This window comes from Filicampus tigris, unplaced genomic scaffold, assembly GCF_054856515.1.
Source record: "Filicampus tigris isolate MCC_2025a unplaced genomic scaffold, RoL_Ftig_1.0 HiC_scaffold_71, whole genome shotgun sequence".
Classification (NCBI taxonomy): Eukaryota; Metazoa; Chordata; class Actinopteri; order Syngnathiformes; family Syngnathidae; genus Filicampus; species Filicampus tigris.
Genome location: NW_028233447.1, coordinates 6049 through 30394, shown reverse-complemented (window position 1 = coordinate 30394; position 24346 = coordinate 6049). Strand labels below are relative to the sequence as shown.

At 50.1% G+C, this 24346-nt stretch overlaps 4 protein-coding genes across 4 annotated transcripts; 1 reads left to right on the top strand and 3 right to left on the bottom strand.

The window, feature by feature from the left end:
• The first annotated feature begins 653 nt into the window (after positions 1-653).
• On the top strand, positions 654-2095 carry LOC147125525 (ras-related GTP-binding protein A-like). The gene is made up of 4 exons (XM_086023284.1): positions 654-810; positions 912-1416; positions 1690-1720; positions 1871-2095. Exons 1-4 carry the CDS (start codon positions 654-656, stop codon positions 2093-2095), a joined length of 918 nt encoding a protein of 305 aa, XP_085879410.1.
• Positions 2096-4325: 2230 nt separating this feature from the next.
• Positions 4326-4834, bottom strand: LOC147125524 (uncharacterized). The gene is made up of 2 exons (XM_086023283.1): positions 4756-4834; positions 4326-4624 (listed from the first exon to the last, which is right to left on the bottom strand). Exons 1-2 carry the CDS (start codon positions 4832-4834, stop codon positions 4326-4328), a joined length of 378 nt encoding a protein of 125 aa, XP_085879409.1.
• A 1556-nt stretch (positions 4835-6390) lies between these two features.
• On the bottom strand, positions 6391-7047 carry LOC147125523 (multi-aminoacyl-tRNA synthetase complex-associated protein 3-like). Its single transcript, XM_086023282.1, has one exon. The coding sequence runs from the start codon at positions 7045-7047 to the stop codon at positions 6391-6393; it is 657 nt and encodes a 218-aa protein (XP_085879408.1).
• Positions 7048-13929: 6882 nt separating this feature from the next.
• On the bottom strand, positions 13930-14841 carry LOC147125522 (protein real-time-like). Its single transcript, XM_086023281.1, has 2 exons — positions 14443-14841; positions 13930-14355 (listed from the first exon to the last, which is right to left on the bottom strand). The coding sequence occupies exons 1-2, from the start codon at positions 14839-14841 to the stop codon at positions 13930-13932; spliced, it is 825 nt and encodes a 274-aa protein (XP_085879407.1).
• Between the last annotated feature and the right edge of the window lie 9505 nt (positions 14842-24346).

The following is a 24346-nucleotide window of genomic DNA, read 5'->3' as shown; positions in this document are numbered from 1 at the left end:
CTACGCTGGGGCTTACTTCCGACGCTATACGGTCGGGCTTCTGTAGCATACGAACCAACCAGTACCCTTACGATGGAGCCAATCTGCGGGGGTTCTACAATGCTTTGGAAATAGCCTGTCGGTCAGATGGCAGGGCCTATACCGTCAATTTAAAGGTTACATCCTTTTTCCCTGGTGATTTATACAAAGGGTTTATCAATATACCCCCAACATATCCAGACAAGTCACAGATTTGCCCCGAAACCGGTGGCGGCTTTGAACGCCTGATCCTCCCTTTCGATCGATTTCTGCTCACAGCAAATGGGCGGCTGCGCGAGGCGCAGCGTGTACTAGACAACAACATTGAGGTGCAGCATATTGGTTTCACACTCATGGATGGACAAGATGGTGACTTCCAATTTGACCTTGCACGGATTCGAGCAATTAACTTTGACGGGCACAAGATTAGTGGGGAAGAAGGAACTTACCCAGTCAGAGTTGCCAGGTGGCGGCGGTAACTGTGGGTCGCGCCCATGTGCGTCTTACCTCTCATTCCCTTTTCTATAGAGTTTGAACTAGCCGCACCGTACGCAGTATAAAAGTTGTCACCTTGCAGCAGGGAGTAACTGCTGTAATAGCTAGCCAAATTAGGGAACAGCAATCACTCCGTCAAGATGGCAAAGAAGAAGGTGCTACTCATGGGAAAGGCCCACAGTGGAAAAACCAGCATGCGATCAATCATCTTCGCCAACTACTTGGCGCGAGACACCACAAGGCTGAGTCCGACCCTGGACGTAGAACATCACCACGTTCGTTTTCTCGGTGATCTAGGTGAGCACAAATAACGAGGTGATTAATCGAGAGAGAAAACAGAGCCGGAGAGACAACTGATCTAAGGATCCAACGCTGTTTGTATTACACATTTCACTCAGTGTTGAACTTGTGGGATTGCGGTGGTCAAGACGCTTTCTATGAGAGCTACTTCGAGCGGGACAGAGAGACAATATTCAGGGCTGTTGAATTGCTTATCTATGTCTTTGATATCAGCTCCGAGAGCCCCGAAAAAGATTTTGATCATTTCTGCGGAGTGCTAGAGGCCATCGAGGAAAACTCCCCCGATGCTAGAATCTTTGTGTTGGTACACAAGATGGATCTTGTAGCGGAAGAAGAGCGAGATTCAATATTTGAAGAGAGGAAGCAGTTGGTTGCCGAGAGTTGTGTCAGTTGTGGAGTTGAAAACTTTAAGTGCTATCCGTCCTCCATATGGGACGAATCTTTGTACAAGGCATGGTCAGAAATTGTCACTAATCTCATTCCCAACATCCGATTGCTGGAGACACATTTAAACAATTTCTGTCGTATGTGTGATGCGGACGAAGTCGTTCTCTTTGAGAGAGCGACCTTCTTGGTAATCAGTCACGCGCAATACTCTTGCGAATCCTCGGCGGTTGTGGGAGATCCATTGGTGGCTGCCTCGGCAGGCTCGCAATCATCGGATACAGTCACGTCACCCTCACCACCAACAGATACTATCGAAGTTCCAACCAGCAGGGTGGAAGCAACGGCATTGTCAGCAGTGGAGGCAAGCTCAAGAGCTCAGGAGGGAGCTGCAGAGAATTCTGGGACTGACGGATCAGCTGGAGAGCTGATTGTACCCACAGACGTTGAATCGGGAAATATAGAAGAAACTCCTCGTCATATCGGCAGAACTCCACACTATGATGCTCATCGCTTTGAAAAGGTGCGTCGTGTGTGTGTGTGTGTGTGTTTGACAATAGCCGAACGTTTCTTTGCAATGTGCTTGAGGATGCTTGTCAGTTGCTCATTCCCGTCGTCACTATCCCTTTTCTTGCTACTTTGAAACCTCCTCGTGATTGAATCCCTCTTGAAGATATCCAACATTGTCAAACAGTTCAAGTTGTCGTGTGGAAAGGCTCAGTCACAGTTTCAAGGAATGGAAGTGCGAAACTCTCGCTTCTCAGCCTACATTGATGCCTTCACTGCCAATACCTACATTATGGTTATTGTTTCCAATCCTCACGTCCACACCGCTGCAACACTCTTGAACATTCAAAATGCTCGAAGCCATTTTGAAAGGTTCATTCCACGAATCTGAGCTAACCCCCCCACTTCGGGTCTACGGGTCTAGGGTAGGCATGCTATTGTATCTAGTCTTCAGTCTTCCCGTTGAATTGCACGCACAGTCACAGTTTCAGTCGCGGTCTGCGTTGTCAGATAAGATGCACAGTCGCCCTCAGCAAGACTTCATCAGTTCGACAAGGCGGTGGGCGCCAATGATGACGTCGCGCCGGTTGGCGTTGACTTCCACTAGCAACATCGGGAAACGTTGTCGTCCATGCCTTCTTGGTCACCTTGGAGTCGAGAAGCTGTTGCTTCTGGTGATGCTGACGACGTCGCCTCGAAGCAGCAACACCTTGCCATTTCTCCCGCTTAGGAGACCTTTCCGTCCAGAACCAGCCGCCTTCCTTTCGGTCAGAGGAGGAGGAGAACTTAAGGCCAACCGGGATCACCATGATCCATTCTACATAGCTGTAGGGGTCCACCTGGTGGGCTGGGAGTCCTCGCTAGCAAACGATCTGCCCAGTCTTGTCGTGCTTCAAGCCAGAGGCCACAATCAATCCTACTCTCCCGTACCACTGGAACCGCAATTGCCGTCTGTTGGAGGAAACCATGACGCTGAAGCTCTGAAAATCCTGAGCAGAGTGAGCGATATATTAGTGCTGGTTATTGGTGTCAACGAGGGGCGTGAAAATGCCGAGGACAGCACCAACGACTGTACCATCTCGCCTGATTGCACCGCACGGCTGCTAGAAGGACTTCGTCATCGCGCCGATAATGGGATGATCTCTTCCCTGATAATCTTGTTAGTGTCGTCCACCAAAGGTGGTTTGAGAAAGCATGCCGAAGATGCGAAGGACTTGCTTCTTGACGTAGCCAAAGAGAGGTTGATCATGAAGGATCTCGTTGATCTTTCCCCTGGCTTGTTTCAGGATTTGATATCCTCAGTCTAGATGATCCGAAGGAAGCTGATCAAGGCCTCGTTAAAGTATGGAATGGTGTACTAGAGGAGTTGGCACAAGTGCCGGAAAAGACCACCTCACGGGACATGGACTTACTCACACTGTCTCACCTACTTAGTCAGGCTTGGGATCGAAAGGGCATGGATAGTAACTTGCGTGCGAAAACAGAAACAGAGAAGGAACCATCCTCCATGTCCGACCAGCTTATGGGAGAGGCTCAAGGCGAGAAACACGAAGGATTTGATGATATGCTAGTGCCATTGCTTTGCGTAGCAAAGGAAGAGATCCGACAGCTGGAGTTGCAATTAGAACAACTCTGGTTAGGCTTTTCTGAAGACGACGAAGGTTCAGAAACCAATACTTCATCTTTGAGAAAGCCCACCGTCACTTCGCAGCATTTTTGCCGCCAAGCCGATAACATTATTCACAGATTCCACAGTGAAATTCAGCAATTGTTGTTGCGAGATGATGGTCTTTTGATTGCAGAAGAAGACGAAGGAGAAGACTCCTTCGAATATCAAACCAATCAACTTCTCTGGCATGATATTCTACAGCCTCTCCAGCAGTTGTTCTTGCAACAGCTGGAGTTTCTCCGTGAGCAGTGTGGCAAACAATACGAAGCTAGGTTGCAAGAAACCTTGCCCTCCTCCCCCCCAAGTATGGGCAATGGAGGAATGCAGAGTAGGGAGGACTATCAAGAGCAGTTCAAGGAAAGCGCTGCAGATGTGGCCAATACATTCAGAGAAGCCGCCCCAAGAGTTAATCCCGACCGAGTGTCGTCCAGGAGGTGCGCTTCGAGACGCCGCCTTTGACTACATACCTTCGATGGAGGGACTCTTGTCAGATATGCTGAAAGCCACTGAAGATTATCAAGAGCTATTGGGACTACAGGATGACTCGGATGGAGAAGACGACGGTAAAGAAGATGGGACAATAGGAGTCAATCGTTGGAGGCGCAAAGGGAGAAAAAGAGTTGGACTACCGAAATGGTACAAGAAGATTGCTGCAAAGGCTCTAGTATTTGCCGTGAACTACTTTCAAGGATGGCTTGCCTATCAAGGGATCAAACGGGCAGCTGTAGTTCGCGACCAACATTTGCCCAAGTTTCCACTCTTTTGACAAGTAATGGTTGGACACTGGCAGTCCTTTCTTTCCTTTTCACTCTACAGCTAGCTAATGAGGGGGTCATCTACTTTGTGACATCCAGGGTACTGTACTGTAAAGAATGTTATCTATTGAAGTGTGATCAAGGAGCAAACTGCTATGTCTAAGTTCTTCACCTGGCAACACCAAAGGTGAACTGCGCTACGACGAGGCTTTCTCTTCCCCTGCTCCCTCTTCTTTCACTTCATCCATAGTATCTTCTTCTTCTTCTCTAACAGCGATGCCCATGCTCCTTGCCGTCCCGATAACGGATCGAGCAATTCCCTCCAAGGGTAGGTGGGTTCTCATCTCATCCATTTGCTTGATCTTGGCAATTTCATACACGGCCTCCGGCGAAATGTAGCCCGACGGGGAAAGCGATGCATTCGGTTCCCCAGGACCCTTGGTGTGATGGATACCCAGAGCTCGTCGAATCAAATAGGGAGTAGGAGGTGTGTAAACTACAAACGTAAACGATCTGTCATTGAAGGCATCCAGGATCACAGTCAAGGGCATGCCATGCTCAGAGTACACCTCTTCAGTTCGCGCGTTGAACTGCTTGCAAAATTCTGCCATATTGATCCCAGTGGACCCAAGGCTTGACCGATGGCTGGACCTGGTTTAGCTTTGCCCGACGGCACTCGCAGTCGGACTTTTCGCACCAGCGACATCTTCTAGGTGGTGCCGTCGAGAGTATGCGGGATTATTGGCGTTCCCTCAGTCACGAATCTTAGGCGGGATTGATCAAAGGGCAATCACGCCTACTGCAAAGGCCCCATGTTACCTATATGTGTATACAGGAATCTTGAGAAACCTTCTTCATGAACGGCTTGGTCAACGGGATGACCAACGAAAAAGCTCCGTTGGTTGGGAACAAGAAAATTAAACCCACCGATCTGAAGGATAGCTTCGTTGCGAACGACCCTGCCATAGAAGATTTGTTTGTCCACTCTCACACAACCCAACAGAAGTGTGTTGTCGGATTCCTGTTATTTCTACTGCCCTGTCTGGTTGGTTTGACCATTGCAGTTACTGTTGATGCCTTACACCTGTCCAAGCACATGAAACATCGAACTAGAGACACAGAATCCTACCAATCATCAGCAAGCAACCGCATTGCACTGCTCAATTCATTTCCACGCGCAAAGGATTCGCTGCAATCAGGGTGTGAAAGCACACTCTTGTTGATACGGCACTGCGAAAAGAATGTGGATGGTGTCTCTCACCAAAAGGGATCTCACTACTGCTCATGGATAGGTCGCGAACGATCCTATTTTTTCCCCAACCTGTTCGGCAACAACAGCGCCAACGGCCGTTGGCCCGTTCCGACAAAGATCTTTGCTCTGACACAAGAACGTATTTCACACAAGAAATCAGGCAGAAAACGAAAGTCCAACTATCGCGAAATAGAAACTGTCAGCTCGTAGGTTCAACTTAACGGCATTGACGTTTATCCTTCGACCCGAAGTTGGATGTCGTCCTGACTGATTTCTAGAGCTAGTTTGCAAGTCAGTGAAGATCTTTGTCGGAAAATCTACCGTCGTCGCTTGGAAGCACGAACAAATTCCAGATACAGCAAAAGCACTGGGTTGTGGTCCAAATGAAGGCTGTCCTACGAAGTATTCAGATGGCACATTCGACGAAGTTTGGCAACTAAAGTATGTGTTTGATCCACACAAAATTGGAAGAACAACGCGCAATCCCATGGACTTTCCAGTGCACGTTGCAGGTCCACTATCTGAGATGGACCGATCATCTGGGAGTTTTGCTGTCAGTCCATGGCAAGAGGATGATGATGATAGTATACCTGCAGGCGAAGAGTCTAGCGCGCGCACATTGCAAAAGGACCATGACAAGGACCAGCGCCATGACCACCAAAGTACCAAGATGGAAGGCGAGATGAATGAGGGACACGACAAGAAAAGGTGGGTTGTCTATGGGACGACCACATTTCAAAACTTTGATCCGTTGCAGTTCAGCTTTCAATCAGGAGACTATCCCGTTGGTGGTAGCCGAAGAGGAGGAAGATGGGCGGACGGTTTGTAGAACATGATATCCATGGCAGGCACTGGTTTCTTCGAGACTATCTTCAGTAGCAGATTTTGGAACAATCTAGATTTGCAATAGATCTTGCTTTGACGTCACGATAACACCAAATCGAATGGGGGCTCAAGGTTCCGCTCCGGCGAGAATTTTGCTTTCTCTGTCCTCCATTGATGACGTTTCTCTATTCCTCCCGGTTTTCTAGACAGCGAGGTTGAGAAATATCTGCCACAATCGGGCCGAGAGCCTTGCAAAAATCCGCAACTGTCAACCTCAGCTTCAAGCGTATATGTCCTCCCCCCATCCAGAAGTAGCGTAGCGGGACAATTGGGGTACTCAGCACGACAGGGACCTTGCAAAGTAAGCCAAATGGCACTACAGCGTTGTTTCTGTAGCCCGTAACTAGGCTGTTGTCTTCTTCTGATGCAACTCGAATGTCAAAGTCGCTGTCATCAAGCCGCTCTGATGGGGGTCGCAAGGCTCGAAGTGCACTGACCAGTTTCTTGGTGTCCAACGTTGCTTCATATTGAAGAACGATCAACATGAATCGCGGATTGGTTGGGTCTTTATTCTCCTCCTTTGGAGCCTTGCGGTTCTCTAACAAGAGCGATTTGCATAGAAAGTCAGAGGAGGGAGCGCCCAGCGTCTTGGCCCTCTTGGCGAAGGGCCATGTATAGTAGTCCTTCTCCACCCATTTCCAAGTGGCACTGTAGAGACCGCGTTCCTCCACAGCTCTTCGAGCCCTTCTCATCTGCTCGTCCACGACCACGTCATCATGAGGGCAGTGGAAGCGTTTCCTCTCGAGGGCCTCGACTCGATGCCACAATGCTGCTACCTCCATTCTTGCATTGCAACGAGAGGTCGCCCACCGGGCGTCCGAAAAGGCTCGTGTGCGTCTGACCTGAATAGCCGAGGCATGTGGGAGTGGCCGGCGGGTCACAATCCGCGCTTCCGTTTAATGGAAATCCCAGTCACGCCTTAAAGTTCTGGCACGGGTCGATCGATGGTGGGGCAGGGCTGGGTGGGACGTGCCAACCAATACCGCTTCCTCCGTGGGCATCTCTCTTTGCCTTCCTTGTGTGACGCAAAGGAACCTTCCCCCTCCCACCACCATTGAATTAAAAAGGGCAGGTCGTTGGCAGCAGCGTGTGATCAGTGCCAACACGCCATTGCATCCACAGGACCGTGCCAGATGTGCAAGGCAGTACAAGAGCGCGCTACAGTTGCCAACGCCGCAGTAGCTGGGGATGGAAGTAGTAATGCCAGGAAACGTGTCCGCTTTGCAACAGAGTCAAATCAAGAGTTGCCTCCTGCCGATCCTATCGAAGACCGAGAGTCGATATGGTTCAGCAAGCAGGACTTTTTGGACTTTCGCTCGGAGATTGGAGAAATCTTCCTGGCACAAGCGAAAGGAGATGCCCGCTGCCAAGACCCAGACTTCTTCTGCTTAAGGGGATTGGAGTTCTTGAAGTGGAGTGGCGGCAGACCAACAAAGAAGGAAAGTCGTAGGGCCTTTGTCAAGAAAGTCATGGTCTACAAGGATAATATAGCAGCCACCACGAAAAATACGGCAGAAACAGAAAAGGCATTGAGCCGATTCTGCATATGGGGGAGTCAGGAAGCCAAAAGTCGAGCGCGGTCGCTGGCTTCCTTCGACGAAGCAGAAGCTAGAAACGCGTACTATGAATGTCGGCTTATCTACACAGTAAACGGGATGGACGTTAGTATGTTTGGGGGGCAGGGATGTTCGCTGCGAGCAACTTGCCAGCCCCAACAGGGCTCGGTGATTCAGGAGCTTGTCAAACACTTTGGACTCCGGTGGGTTCTCAGTTATTGACTCTAGGCACCATCTTCAAGGTTATCATCTGGTGTGCTCAGTGAGTCCATTGGCTGCATCTAGCCAGCAGGGCGGGTTGTCTTATTCTCGCAGCCGGATAGACTAACCGAAGGAGGTATTCCTAAACTAGCTTAAAAGTCCATTGAATTTACAAATGAATGTGTCATGCAATCACTGACGCCATTCTTGATCCTTCATGAACGGAACTACTTTCTTGCGGCATGAAATGGGAAAGCATTTCAGGAGCTATTTTAGCCCAGGAGAATTGGGCGTGTGGTCAGCACTGGAATTATTGCACCCCTCCTCAAGATATGGTGAAGGGCACTTTCAAAAACTGCCATGGGGACAGCAAATACATCAGATAGAGTGGACACGGTCTTCATACGGCCAAGGTTTTCGAACGCTGCATTCGCAAATATTGGGCATCCAGAGTTTCTCGTTAGAATACTCCTGATCCAAGCAAATTTCCGGAAACGGAGACGGGACTAGACCCAACAAACATGGTGTGTGTTGACGACATGACAGTAGTAGGCAAGATTTTCGCGTGCACCTGACCTCGGCGGTCAAGGGAGGGAAGAGTCCCTCTTTCAAGGCTCTGTGGGGGTCCATCAGCTGCATCTCCTCGACCATGATCGGGGCTGACAACTGGTGGCAAAACGCACAAGTCCATATATTTGCTGAGTATTTCTTCATAGTCATGGGCACCCGTGAATATCACTTTCGTTGCTGCCTGGGGATCGAAAAAATGCTTTGCAATCTCCCAAGCAATACAGAAAACAGCAGGGGCACCAATGATCACCATACGCTGATGTACGCAAGGGAAGAAGTGGAGGGGGAGTGAGACCCCAATGGGCGACAAAGGTGCCGCTTCTGATTGACCCTATCCAAAACCACAAAGATAATCATACCTTGATTAGACCGGTGTAGCAGTCTTGAGTGACTCTCATCATTTGCCCGAAGAATGGCAACACTCCAGGGCGCCAATGATGAGCATTTAACCCTGCCAAATCATATATACTGGTTACTTGCGTAAAAGGACGCCCCATGCGAGCTTCGTAATCTTTGATCCAGGAGCTGTGCCCACAAAGCTCTTGGAGCCAAATCATATGCTTGATCAGAGCAGCCTGACCGAAACGACGCAACAATCCACTGGCGTCTGAGACCCCCGCCCTTAACAAGTAGATTGGATCTCCTTCCTTGTCCAGGCCGTGCAACACAGCGGACGAGAAATAGTCCAGAAGTTCGGAAGGAGGGGTGTAATCCTGCAAAATGGTGTCGACATTGTTGGCAACCCGCCACTCAACCATCCGACGGAAAGCTCTTTCCGCAGACTTGCTGCCTTGCGTGCCTTTCAGGAACCTTACAACTTCGTGTGGACTGTTCTTCCAATGGCTTACGTCATACAACTTTTCCTCTAGCTCTCTCAATTGGTTAATATCCTCTTGATTCAAATCCCATGCGTGGACCACCTTGAGAAAATCCTCTTCCTGCCAATGGCTGGCTGTAGGGGGTGGGGGGATGATCTTGCCCTTGCCAATTCGAGTCAGGAGCAAATCTAGGTGATCGCTGCCTTTCTCGTCACTCTGGCTGCTGTGCCCCGAAGAAGAAACGGAAGAGGCTGAATCGGTGGCACCTTTGTTCGATGTAGAGGAGGGGCTTGTGTCGGGCCCGTTGAGGACCGACACCAAATCTGGTTGCTCAATCGATATAGTTTCAATAGGGAACTTCGACCGTTCACTCCCATTCTCAGCTGCGAGTGGTCGTTTGTGCCCCCTGAAGCTTCGACGCCGGTGGAAGCTAAGGCGGCGCAATGCGGATGGCATGGCTGACAATTGCTGTGCTCTGTGGCGAGCAGAAAAATCGAGCGCGACTGAGAGACACCGGTGCCAGCAAGAATTAGGGATAAAAAAACTGTTGTAGGTAGACCTCACCCCTACAGTAGCAATGCTACCAGGGCGAAGGAACTCAACCACTTCCTAAGAAAGTCCAAAACTACTGTCTCTGCTTCCGTCTGCAGAGAAAAATGTTACTCTACGTTGCCTTGTTGACGGTACGGACGGCCCTAAAGGTTTCAACTCTAATCTAATGGGTTGCCAATCGTATCAGAATCAGCCTCGGTGCACCTCGGCGAGCAGTGGATGCGACACTGAATCTGAACACTTCTTGCGCAGGTACTATAAAATTCAACCGCAATTCTTCCATTCCTTCTAATGTAAGGTACCAAAGCACACTTCACTTTCTGGAGCTGACGTCAACGATCCTGTTTCGAAGGATTCCTGACTGGACATGCGATGGGGTGTGGTCGATGTCTTCGCTGTGGAAGTTTTGCTTTGAGGAAACTGTGACTCTTGATGCCGCAATTCTTGTCCATGATTGGGAATGATTCCTCCCTCTATGTTTCGAGGGAGGCCCGTAGCAGCTTCTCCCCTTCCTTCTTCGCAAATACATGGCGGCAGGTTTTCCAAGTCAATGAACTTTCCTAGGACCTTGCGGTACTTCTGTCCGGCAAATATCATTTTGTCACGACAAGGTTGAGGAAAGAAGTGCTTGACAATATTCCAGCAGACACAAAACATAGCCGGGGCTCCGATGATGATAATTCGCTTGATGGGGCCTGGGTATTTCTCTTGGTTGAGGACTTGCACTTCCCTAAAAAAGTCGAGGACTGCAGGGTTTAGATGCCGGGCATTCAAGCCGTGAAGGTCATAGACGACAGTCAAGGTCTTGACTTTGTGACCTTGGCTTTGCTCGTATTCTTGAAGCCAGGCTCCGCTGGCACATAGTTCTCGGGTATAGACCACGTACTGCATGAGCTCCTTCTTGCCAAAGCGCATGAGCAATCCCAGTGCATCCGTGTTTCCACCACGTTCGAGATAGACTGGGTCGCCTTCCCTGTCGAGACCCTTTAAGATTCCAGCGGAATTGTAGTCTAGCAGTACCTGTGGCGGCTTGTATTCCAGAAGCATGTTGTCAACATTGTTTTCAAGCCTCCACTGGATCATCTCCCGAAACAGCCGTTCGGTATCCTTTCCGACGGTACCCATCATGAATCTGAGGAGGATGTGAGGATCGTACTTGAAGTGGTGCGAACAGTCCTTCAGTTTCTCCTTTAGATCCATCAAACGCTCTGCCTCGGTATCCGTGCAATTCCAGAGTTTAAGTGCATCCTGCAACTTCTCTTCACACCATGGGTCGTTCTCCCCGGTTCCCTGTCCCCTGGTCCTTTCAACAGCGCCCCCTTGCTCCGCAAGAAGGTCCCTCTCACGGGAAGAAGCTACTGATGGTGGAAAAGCCTGTTCCTGGTTCAGGTGATGCATGTTGGACGAGCTACAGATGGACCTCGCCCGCACCGTCACTGGATTTGACTTGAGCGTTGGCGGTGATAGTGGAGGAGGAGAGGCAGGAGGGGTCGGAGCAGGCGGTGTCACCACTGTGTTGATCTCTCGTGGTTGCCTGGGATGTCCAGCCTTGGCACTACAACTCCTCTTTCGACGTCGTTGGAAGCCCATGGTGCATCGGTATTTTCAGCAGTTGGCTGAAAAAATGTCAATTGTTGCATCTTGCACGTTGAAAATTGTTCAGGCAAGCAGGCAGACGTAGATTCTTTAAGTAATGCCACACACTTGCGACGCGTGACTCAGATGTAGCGAGGTGCTTCATTTTCGGTCACAAGTTCAGCGACCAACTCCGAGTTGTCGGTCGTGCGTACCCTGCCCGCCTACAGCAAGCTACTGGAGCGTGACGCCCTAGAACTGCCAGGTCCAGGGCTGCAAAGGAACCAAAATTTATTCCACACCCGTTGTGGGGAATAAAGTCCAATTCACATACCTAGATACCGTGTAGGGACAAATACTGGCAGTCCCATCTTGCGTTTTCTTCCGAGGACGTTACCGGAAGAGGGAAAGAGACTGAGGTAAGTGGCGAAAAAGAGAGAAAGCAGGAAAGAGGATTCGAGTGGGCCCCCAAGTGGCTCTGCCCCAGAGGAGATTTCGATCGACATCTCGACAGGTTGCCGCCCCGGGGTACGACTACGACTGCACCCAGTTCATGCACTCTCAGTGATTGCTTCTTTCAGTCGCATTCGAAAGTGCAAAATCTTGCGGAGCGAGGTATTTTCTTGAGCGTTTCCCTCTGTCATGGTAAGCATAGCCTTATCTTCGTCAAGCGTTGTCGTCCACTCTTCGAACTTGTTTATACAATCTTCCCCTCCCTTCTTCAACATGAAACAATCAATTTTGTTCGTCTTTGGAACAAATCCATAGTTCAACAGTAGTTCAGAGGAAGAATAGATCCCACCGCCATAAGAAATCAAGATTTCTTTTCCTGCTTTAATGGGCCTGGTAGCCTCCAGTGCGAACCACGCATCGTCTTTATGAGCATCCACCAAGGTGAGCTTGGCATTTGGTTGATCAGATGAGTGGTTGGCCATATCGATGAACGGAACCATGATTCTGATTGACTTGTGGTCCTCCACTTTCTTTATGACTTGGTCGCTCCGATCGAACCTTATACCATTCTCCGTTGTTGCCGAAATCGAAATGGGGAAAGCACGAGAGCTTGCCAACCAGGTGGCATATCGAAGACGACTCTCATTGATTTCTCTTTCTGATGCCAACTTCGAAATTTCATCTTTTCGTTCCTTCACTTGACGAATGAGACGAGGAAATTCCAAAAGCTCAACCGTGTCCTCTGAAAAAAAATCCGGCGTTGCGTCAAAATGGTCCCCCCCCTCTTGGGGTAGCGTATTGAGATAGGGAGCCCAGAAAACTCCCGCTTGCGGGTGATCTACGTACATGGAAAGAAAGTTGGCGCCCGCATGTGCTAGAGTTGGTGCATCGTCGCCATTCTTGTTGGGATCGGACAAAGCAAGGGCGAAATGCGACGGAATCTGGCATATTAGTTTCCCTTTGCCGAAGGCCCTTTTGGTGAATAGTCCACGCAAGCCTGTATCTTGATGAACCCCAATCTGGACGTCTTCAAGCCCCTTAGTAGCCTTCTGTGAATCTAGGAACGCCAGGAGAGACTTGATACTATCGCATTTATCTGGAACACAAGATGAGGGTTGACGGCTTGTCCCAAAACCCACTCCCCCTGTCGGGAGAGGTTTCCGCTTTATCCCAGCTGCAAGAGCTTCTACAGAGCTGGGCCGTTGCCAAAACCAAAGAAAAAGAAAAAGAGCTGGAGCAATGATATTCATCCTTCATCAAACCTGTTGTGCCACCACCAGGAACAATTCTCCGCGCGATGAGATGGGGGCGGAATGACGTCAGTCACAGGTAGCTCCAACATTATTGCACTAGAGGCCAGACAACTCGATTCCCGGGCTTGATGTGCGCTTTCGTGTTCCGAGAAATACAAATTGAATCAACCTCGCCGGTGCACCTAGCAAGCCATTGCACTGCACCCCTCTCTGTCACTCTCCCTTCTATTGCCCTGCTGAGCCCGACGATGATGGAAGTTGTTAAAGGTCTCTGCAGGTCATGCATGGCACCCACTTGCAACTGCCGTCTCGCATTCATGCGGCCCGGAGGGCAACTCCATGCCCAAACAAACTCATTGATTCCACTCCTCCCTCCTTCACATTTCTCTACCTACACATCGGTGACGCGAGAGAAGAAAAGCGAGCCTGAGGCTGCTGTTGGGAAGCGCTCATGCTATTGTCTTCGGTTTGCACCGTCGCACTGTGTTCCAATTGGCGCAGCACCTCCCTCTTCACACGTTGCCACCTCTTTTCTGCAACCTAGGACAAGCCATCCCCTACCCTCTAGTGGACTAAACCAGTATTGGACAGTATATCCGTTTTCTAGAATTGGTTATTCCTTATAGCTGTTACCATGATGCTTTGTCTCTGCGTTCTCTCATCACGCAAGCACATTGCATTCTCTGTCATGTGGAGCTGATGGCCAACCCACTGATGTCGACCAAATTGGCTTCTTCCTCCGAGATTTCACCGTCAGACATCTCCTCTTCGGTGCTCGAGCAACTACTGTGCGAGCCATTTCTTTCGTTGTCTTGAGCCTTAGCTCCTAATGAGATGCCCGATTCGAAGGGTCTGCAGTCTACCATGCCGACACCAATATGGTCAGGGATGATTCCTGCATCCATCCTTTTTGGCATTCCAATGGCCGTCTGGCCATCTGCTTCCGGGTTGATGCAAGACGGTAGGACACTAATGTCCATATATTTGCTCAATTCAGTCAGGTAGTCAGTGCCGGCGAAGATCATTTTGTCTTGAGATGCTTCGGAGAAGAAACCTTTGATGGTTGACCAGGCTAGACGGAAGATGGTTGGTGCCCTGATGATGATGACTCGCTACAGAGGACGCCCGATTTTGGAAGAACACGGTTTGTTAGAGGGCAGGAATTCTTGCAAAAGCTCTTCTTGGCATTGTTTTCTTACCTTAATGGGACCTGGATAATAGTCTTCAGTCATGGAGTTGACTTCCTGGAAGAACGACAACACGCTGGGGCTCAAGTGGTTGGTAGAAAGGTCGGCCAAGTCATAGACCACTGTGATGTTGACCACCTCCCGTCCTCGACGTTGCTTGTATTCTTCCAACCATTCTCCTGCCGATTGTACTTCTCGCAACCATGTTGCATGTCGCATTAATTGCTCTTTCGAAAACCTCTTGAAGAGGCCTTTCACATCAATTGCACCTCCACGTTCCAGGTAAATTGCATCTCCATCGCTGTCATGCCCGTGGAGAAAGGCAATGGGAGAGTTCTCCAAAAGCAGAGGATGTGGCTTATAATCGGCCAAGAGGCTGTCAATGCCATTAGCTACGCGCCACTGAATCATTTTCCGAAAACGAGCTTCGGCAGAGTCCCATCCACCATCCAAAGCAAACCCAAGGACTACATCTGGGGCGTTCCAATCATGGACCACGTCCTTAGTCTTGGAATGAAAAATCAATAGCTTCTGCGTATCAGCGGATGACAAGTTCCACGACTTTGCTATTTCCTGGATTTTTGCAGGCGTCCATGGGCTCAGCGTTGATGGCTCGGGAGGAAGTGCCATTGTTTTCTTGTGTTTTCTTGGTTTTGGGGTCAATCCCTTCCTTCTCTCCTTGCGCGCACAACTATTTATGTGAGAGGAAACTTGAAGACACAGGCCCAACAACCTCGCCTAGGGTCACACAAGACCCGTCGAAACATGGTCTCTGTTACCGGAACCACACGAGGCCACGAGGTGAAAATTGTGTTGGGTCCCGTAGCTGCGTTTGGCGGACGGAAGTTGTGAGCATCCGGATATCTGCGGTGAGGGGAAATTCGGACGCTGGGTGTCACAGGTTCGATCGCACATGCGCTCGGAGAAGAGCCCTGCGAGGGAGACCCCCGCCATGTCGAACGGTGCCAAAGGGATCACTGCGACTGCTTCTTTCGGTGGCAAGAAATCCTCCGCGTTTTCCCTTGCAGTCTTCGTTTGCTTCTTCTTATTGGGATTCTTGACATCACCTCGAGCCGTGAGGGAGGAACATAAAGGACAATTCCAATATGATGTTGGGCCTCGCCACCCGGAACATGCCCAACAACACCGTGGAACTATCGTCACTAGCAAGAGTCAAGATAAAGATGCTGAGAGAGGCATGAATCGACCATTGAATCCACTGCAGATGCTGTTGCAACGGCAGGAAGGTGACTGCCGCGAATTTCAATCTCAGCTGTGGCACACGATGGCTCCTTCTGCTGCTTCCTTCGCGGATGGTGGCGACAGTGGCAGTGGCGGTGTCAGGGAAAGAAAGCTGGTCTACTCGGACTTTCCTCCGGAGCCCATGGGTCCCAACATCTACGAACAATTTGCTAGATCCTTTCACTTGCTCAGCCAAGCCTTTCAGGTAGCCATGGCCGTGGGTAGAAAGCTGAAAGTCGAATGGAAAGACAGCGAGGTTAGCCTAATGCCGGGAGTCGCAAGTCAATGCTTTTCCATACAGTTTCATGGTGTTGATAGCATTGTGAAGGGTACCTTAGGCCACTCCTTTCAAAGCGTAGGCTGCCTAAGGGAGAGACTGTTCCATCCAACTATGCCTCCCTCCCCAACAGCGGGTACCCCTGCTGCTCCCTCCAGCGCAAGCTCTTTGGAAGTGATGGCCACTCTGCCAGATTCTCCCGCGTCATTTGGAATCATACGCAACGAAACAATCACACAGGGCAATGCCCTTTTCCATGCTGACTACTACAATCCCTCAACCTTGTCACTCTTCATGCCTTCGTGGCCCTTCCCAAGAGGTTCCTACCTGATTGATGTCGTGGGCAGATGGGAACGGTCCAACGGAAGACTCTGGATTCGGTCCCAGATTGCACACTTTCTTTGGACGCAGTGGCACCCAATGCTTCCGATCCTCGCATCGAACACAACGAGAAGCGCTACCAGCTGGACAAGGACTAGTAACAAGAACGACTACGACACCCCCCCTTTCATTGCCATGTACTGGATATCCTGCAAACTTTCGATGAAGAACCTATGGGAAAAATATGGTCGGAATTCCACCCTCACACAAAGCTTTCGTCGATTCATGGAGGTTGCCGATCAAATCCAACGCCTGCACTTGCACTCCATAGATGATGGCGACGATGGCCTCCTTTCAACCCAACCAATAAACACTATCTACATACTCTCTGATGGTGTGGGTGACATTCCTATTCCATCGAATTACAAGGAAAGGTATCCGACCTGGAATTTTGTGGTGCCTGCTGATCCACTAGTGCTGGACATGAACGAAGACCAGAACCTGACGAAGGAAACACAGTTGCTAAGCACCTTGGAAATAATGCGACGTGCAGACCACCTGATTGGTTCCTTTCAAAGCCAAGTGTTTCGCCTCGCAGTAGAGTTGAACACGGCTTGGTTTGTGGCCAGGTATCCAGCGACCATGAGGCGACATTGGCCTCTGGATATCGAGTGGTTCGAAAATCCATAAGTGCGGTGTGACGAAGGCCCTGTCAGTAGACGCACAAACGATCCATAGCTAAGATATCACTGACGCGAAAAGGTGAGGTTGATGGCGGCTCGCTCCCCGAGGTGGGACTAGGAGAGTCGTCCGACGGAGCTCGAACCAATACCTTCAAGAAGAACTATCATTAAGTGCAGTTTACGAAGATATGGCGGCATTGCCTGGCTTGGAGCTGCTACTTTGGACACAAAACTGGCCACTAAGGGCAGTCGTATTGGCATGTACTGGCACCCTTGGTGCTGCTGTGGTGGTGCTGCTGCTGATCACAGCTTACGTGCTATTGCAGCGACGGGCAACGCGATCGCTACTGGAAAATGCTGGCCTACCGACTGTCTTTTGGACACCTCGGCTTTGGAGCGACACACAGAGCTGCTCGAGCACAGGTGAGGTGCCGCCCTCGACACATGGAGCGCCCACCGAACAGATCCTCAAATCGTCCAGCATCACAAGAATTTTGCCGAGAATGGAGCGCTTGAAAGGACCGCTGGGAATGTATGGAACCGTTTACGGCTTTAACACGGCTGTGATTCATGTGGCCCACCCTCTTGCCGCAAAGGCCATTCTCGCTCACTCGGAAACAGGCATGACTAAACGACCTGCCTACAACCACTTTTCCAACTTTTGCGGCCGTGGAGTCTTTACGGCTGATGGCTCAGATTGGAAGGCCAAGCGCTCGGCAGTGCTGCATGCTCTGATCCTCGGAGATGGAACTTTAGAAGAAAGGACCTTGCGACTCGCTCACAAAGCAGCGAACGAACTCATCGAAGGCATCGCACAACAACGGGGGGGAGCATTCAATATTGTCCCTTTGATCCAAAACTGTACGATAGGATTGATCTTCCGTTACATCACCCACCAAGGCATCCCCAATAGGGTTAAACATGGAATGGCTGAATCACCCCCGAAGAAAGCTGAGCAGCAAGCCTCTTCTGAGTCCTTCCTACAAAAGTACCTACGATCAGTCACCAGTATAAGAATGATAGTCCTATCTCAGTCGCGGTCGATATGGTTTCTCCTTCCAAGATGGTGCTATTCCTGGTTTTCCAAAATGCACCAAGTGGAAGAAAGGACAATGGGACCTATAAGAAAATTTGCTCATTTGGCATGTGAGATGGCTCTGCCAGGATCGCCACTGAAGCTCTTGGAGCAGAGCTCCAGCCACCAAGGCGGGAAGAAACTAAGGTTCGGAGAACAGTCCATTGTGTCACAGGACTTGCTCGAAGAGGCCATCACTTTGCTCTTTGCCGGACAAGATACCAGTGCTGCCACTCTCTCGTGGGCGCTCCACCTGCTGAGCCTACATCCAGAAATCCAGAACAAACTGGCGCAGGAAGTCAGACAAACAATTGAGTCGAATGGTGAGAATCAACCTTCTGCCTCACCATTTGTCTCGAAGGCGATGATTGCAAGAATGACATACCTTGATGCTGTTGTCAAGGAAACGATGCGACTCTATCCAGTAGCACCCTTCGTGGTACGAAAGTTGACACAGGATATCTCAATTCACCCCTCTCAAACTGGTGCTGGTGGTGATCAAGACTCTGTGACACTACCTGCTACGGCTGTGGCATGTATTTGGATATATGGCCTGCACCATCGGCCGGACTATTGGACCTCTCCTGAGGGGTTTCGCCCCGAACGCTGGCTTGTAACGGGGAAGGCCCGCGACGCTGGTATTGCAGGTGGGGCCTACTTGCCTTTTGCATTGGGACCACGCAGTTGTTTGGGACAGCCACTGGCTGTATGGATGCTCCGCTCGCTACTTGCCCGCTTGGTGTATAGCCATAGCTTCTACGATGCCCGAGAGGGTGGCTCTGGACCTGATGTGAGAGACTCTCGAGAGCGGAGGAACGACATGCAAGCAGGGTTCACGGTACTCCCGAGTGGGGGAGTACATGTAGTTGCAACGCAACGACGCTAAGCACTATCGTCAATTAGATTTGTCGTGGTTGCAGAAAGTAGAAAAGCTCAGTTCCGCAAAGATACTATTGCGATGTCCCAACATACGCACATGTGGTCATTATCAGTCTATGTCAAGTCATACCCAATCTACTCCAAGCCCCCCGTTGAATCTGACCATGTGCCCCGACATCACTAGGAGGGGGTGTAGTCATGTGGGCAGCTCTGCCTACACTGCTCAAGCTCAAGTATGGCTCACTGCAGAAGGCGTTACTAAGAGATGCGTCTCTAGATAACGACAACTATCCAAAGACTCTAGAGACGATGCTATAGAACGCCAGTCTCCACACCTAGGACCTAGCACGAGTATAAGAAGAAGAAAGGCAGCAATTACAAGAAGGCCGTATTAGCTCCACGAGAGAGAGAGAGAGAGTATGTGGCCTCTCAAGTACAACAAACAGCAACAGACTGCGAAAGTGACCCTAGCAGTCCTGGTAGCCATCAACAAACAAGAACCTTGACAGACCCAATGCTACAATGGTCAAGAACAACAATAGCAGATCCAAATTCGGTGCGGCTCTGTCCCTATTTGCGCATCATTAGAGGCGGAAAGTACGCGAACGGTTGGCCATGAAGTAACGTGATGGATATCGGGACGGGCTCGCTTGCACGCGAATAGTCCCTTGGCCACGAACGTGAAACATTCCTTCGGTCATCCTTGAGATAGACATCATGTACATCAACGACCTTCCAATGCTGACTGCAGCACCACGTTCCTCCAGCGGTAGGTCTTGATCTCCTCGAAAGCGTTGTTATCCAACCATTGGTCACCCAGTGTTGATTCGATGTGTTCGAACATGCTCCTGACTCTACCGGCATAATTCTGTTTTGTTTAGTACAAGCGCTCTTCAAAGTCAGCATTGGAAGCTCGTTTGGGGCATGAAAATCTGCATACAGAAGGCCATCGCACCAGTGATGGCAGGACTGTTGGAGACCTCTTGGAAAGAAACCGGCCTCTTAAAATGGCCGAAACAAAAAGGATCCCCTCAGAGGCTCCTCTCGCTTCCTTAATGATAACTCACTCATCATAGATAGTGTCTTAGTGTTAGATGCCCCAAAGTCTATTCCATCCTTTGTCTATTCATTCCTACATCCAACATGTGACATATCATCTGTCCGTACGCTGTCGGTCTGTTCGGCACTTTGGGTTCAATAATACTCGGCGCGCAAACGTCATCTTGACGAATCAATCGTGGGTTGCCTTGCCTCGAGCAAACAAACAATCTGTCAACCCTTACACAAGAAAGCAACCCACCTTCTGCCTTCTGATGCTATGAAAACTGCCGCAGCAGCATCATCATCTGCTTATTTCACTGCTGCCTGGTGGGTCACTTCTCCATCATGGGTCACGCAAGTAGGAGGGTTCCAACCCATGATGCAAAGCAAACCAGAAGAACTACTGGGGACGCGACGCCTACCTTCAAGATTCCTCGTCGCCAATGATTCTCAGCTGTTGTTCTTCCGCCAACAGGAATCCAAGACCCTCCTTCGGCAACAATCTCATCATCAGTTTAATGGCGGCTACGATGCATCGGAACTCTTGGCTTCCCGGTGGACACCCCTCGAAGCCGCCCAATTCGTTCTGTGGCATCTAAGTGAAGACTGTGAGGCTATTGGACGTCAAATGGCACCACTCATCCAACTCTGGTCAGGGAAGGATTGGGGGGAGTTCCTAACAAGATTGTATCTGGGGGAGAAAGACAAGAATAGCGAAGCAAAAGCCGACTTTCACTTATCGTTTGATTCTGCGAATGTCCGGAACCCTAGGTGGAAGGGCCTTGAGGGGGAAGAAGGATTGGCTGCCTTGAAAGATCTTCTTAGAACCAGCATCCCTGATAGGATACTCGGGGATGTTGTGGAAACCTCCCGACTGGCGGAAGTGTTCCTGTGGAAGGAGCAATCATGGCCAGCAAGAGAGGATAGTGGGTCGTTGCTGCACGAGGGGGGGAGGTTGGAATCCGCGAGCTTTGCTAGTCTCGGTTACACGCCCGTTTTCGTCGAGATTTGGAAGAAACTGTTGAAGGAGCGACACTGCACTTGGAATTCCAACTGCTGCTCCCTAGACCAAGTTCTGGAGATGATTCCAACTCCGAATAGGGAATCCGAAGGAGAACTTCAATTGAAGGGTATGCTGGACTTCTTCGTTCAAATGGACATACGCCTGACGCCCTCGGAAAAGGTCGACTTTGTTCAGGGGATGACTCAAAAGGGGTGGAGCCCCGCCCCCATTGCAAAGCTTGTTTCAGCTTTTCCCGAAATTGACGAAGACGCCAAACCAAAGGCCATCGTCAACACAACGCCATCGACGACGAGGAAGAAGGCTAGGGTAACGACACAAAAGGAACCTCTTTATGGCCCCTTTAGGGGGATAAAGATCCCTAAAGCTTTGCAAGAAGAGGCCACAATTGGTACTGCAGGCAAGAAAGAAGCAGCAAACGACGATGATGACAGTGCTATTGACGAAGAAACAGCGACCACAGTTCACAATGCTCTAGCCATATTGGATGAGACCGAACATGTCTTGGGGGCACTCGCTAGTTTGGTGTTTGGACTGCTTGTGCCTAGGAGGCACCATAAACTTCTCGTCTAATATTGGTAGCTACTTGCTCCTTGATTCACACGTTTGATTCATTCTCCTTGCGGCCGTGAGGTTTTCTCGCGCAGGGCTCCAAGCAGAGTGTTATAAAGTCGCACACACCCTCCCCCACATGATTCCAACTCCCATGGAGTGATGAAAACATCCTCCAGGAATCAAGATACTGCGCAAAACCTGATGAATTCTGTGATTGAAGGAGGCTTTAAGTGTTGTAAAGGATGCGCCGTAGTGGTCGTGGACCCTACAAGGATAGAAGAACCGTTCATCCATGGTTTATGCGATGGAGAGTTACCCTTTTGGCATTAGTAGGCCTATGGGGTGGTGCTCTACTGAGAACAGTGGCTCGTCTGACCGGGATAAGCAGCGAAAATGGAAGGATCGCACCTCTTCCCAAGGGCAACCAAGACGACAAGATGTTTGGCGACCAAGTCCAATACTCTTACCTCCCACCGAACACTTCCAGAACCTTTCCTTCTCCCATGTCGCCGGCGGCGGCCTGCCTGTTGGTTATGGACGACAATCATCGCCTTGTGGAGTGGTTAGCCTATCATCACTACACCTTTAACCTACGACGCATCATCGTTGCCGTGGATCCACGCAGTCGAACGCCTATTTCCCATACCCACGCCATTCTTCATCGGTACAAACCAAACCCTGGGTTATCAACTTTGGCTCGACGAGGACTACATGGGACAAAAGCTCTTCAACAAACGACAAAAGCTGCGTACTCTGGGACGCAAGCAACTTACGATGGTCCACCGGGTCCGACAGAAGGCCTTCTATCAGGCTTGCCTAGAACAATTGGGAAACGATCACGCCGACAATGACAGTAGCAAAGGCAACCAACTTGGTCAGCACGCGTGGGTTTTGTTGCTAGACGTAGATGAGTATCTTGCAGTCAGACTCGATCGCAGCCCCCAGAAGCAGGAGCAGCATCATGACCACTACGCAATTTTTGCCGAACCCGGAGGAATCTACGAATGGGTGGAGAAGGCCGTTAAGGCGGCACGTACTCCCGAGTTACAACACCACTATGGTCCACAATTTGCAAGTCCATGTATTTCTATGCCACGACTCCTCTTTGGAACCAAACAGAATTTCACAATCCGCTTCTCTAACGATAGTGTTGACACATTTCTTGACTGGCCCCCACTAGACACCACCCGGTGGTTTTATCATGCCCCCGCCAACGAATTTGACCGCAATGGGTTAGCCAAAACCATGGTGGATCTTTCGAGGATCGCCATCCCCAAGCCTCATTTCCCTAGTCCTGTAAATCCGCACAGACCGTTTGAGGAGTACTGTGAGGATCCCAAGAAATCGAGCATTGTTGCGAGGGGGGCTATTCTGTTCGTTCATCATTATTTGGGTACCTGGGAGTCCTACTCGTACCGGGATGACTCACGCAAAGGAGGAGAACGATCGCGGGAGGCATGGGAGTTTAGGGCCACGCATGGACCGTTTGTAGGTCCCAACACTGACCTAATGCCATGGCTGAAACAAGGGTTTGTACATCACTATGGCAAGCGTCAAGCTGCCTACTTATTGCATGGGGCAGGATTGCCTGCAGCGGAGACAAGCGGTGTCGTGCGCGATGCAAGCTGGGACTTTCAATTCATACGGGAGTTCCTGGATGAGACTAGCACGCATCATCGCTCGCGCTTTGGAACCTTTCTAAAATCGAGATATGCTGTGCACAACATCAGCGAACCGACCCACTTTTCTGCGGGTCAAGGGTGGCTGCCAACATAGATGAATCAGGCATACTGTATCGCTGGGAAGGTGAGGGCTACGGAGGTAAATCGAAAATCTACGTTACGTCCAGTGAAGCACACGTCCAACCCAGTCCTCTTCCTTCGAAGTCCCTTTGCCATCCGTGTGCTGGTAGAGCATGCAACAGTTCAGCCAACCCAGTTTAAGTCGCTCTCCCATTCGTGTGTCAGTAGAGCGCGGTCAATCCTTCCTAGACGCCGTTTTGGTACAAGAAAACCTGCGTAGATGACGTCTTACAAACATGGTTCATTTTCTCGTACAATCTTTGCTTCTCGTGGGGGTGTGGTTGTGGCGAGCAAAGTTCAAGTCGCTTCAATGTCTTGTTGCCAGCAATCAAATTCAGAAATGATTGCTGACAGGGTGCTGTCATGGTCTCGTGACATGCTACGCAAAGCTCCTTCAAGGATCCGGACAGTTTCGCTGCTTGAAAAACTTCCAGGCAACCTTGTGACTTAAGGCCGTCGTTGTCGTTCAAGTTGATTCTTTCCAGCTTGCCCTTAGAGAATAAATAGGATAGTCCTTCCCCTATTCCATGGGTTAGCTTGGTCTTCCAGAGGACTAACTCAGTTAGGGTTGGCCTTGTCGACGGGGGAATTTTAGCTAGTTGCGATATATGTTCGTTGCCAATCCCAAGGCCACAGAGGCGTAGGGTTTTCATCGAGAGAGTCCGCTGAAGTAGGGTTTTTATCACATCAGCAGAAATGGTTGCTTCACTGCCGGAATTTGGGTCGTTGCCGGTATCAAGAATTTCCAAGACTTCCAAGGACGGTGAGTTGGAGAGTGCGAGGGTGAGACTGTCGTAATGGGTGTAGCCTGCGAAGTTCTCTAAGTGAAATGCGGTTAGCGATTTGAGGCGCTTGATTGCTTCTGTCATACTCTGCCAATCCGAAGGCGTGCCCGTGAACTCGATATCTCTCATCGTCAAGCGCTGAAGGTTCTTTGCTTCAGAAAAGATAGATGAAAGCATGGATAGTGGAACGGCTCTCCTCTTCATGTGCTCAGATGCCGTTTGAGAATGTCCCAAA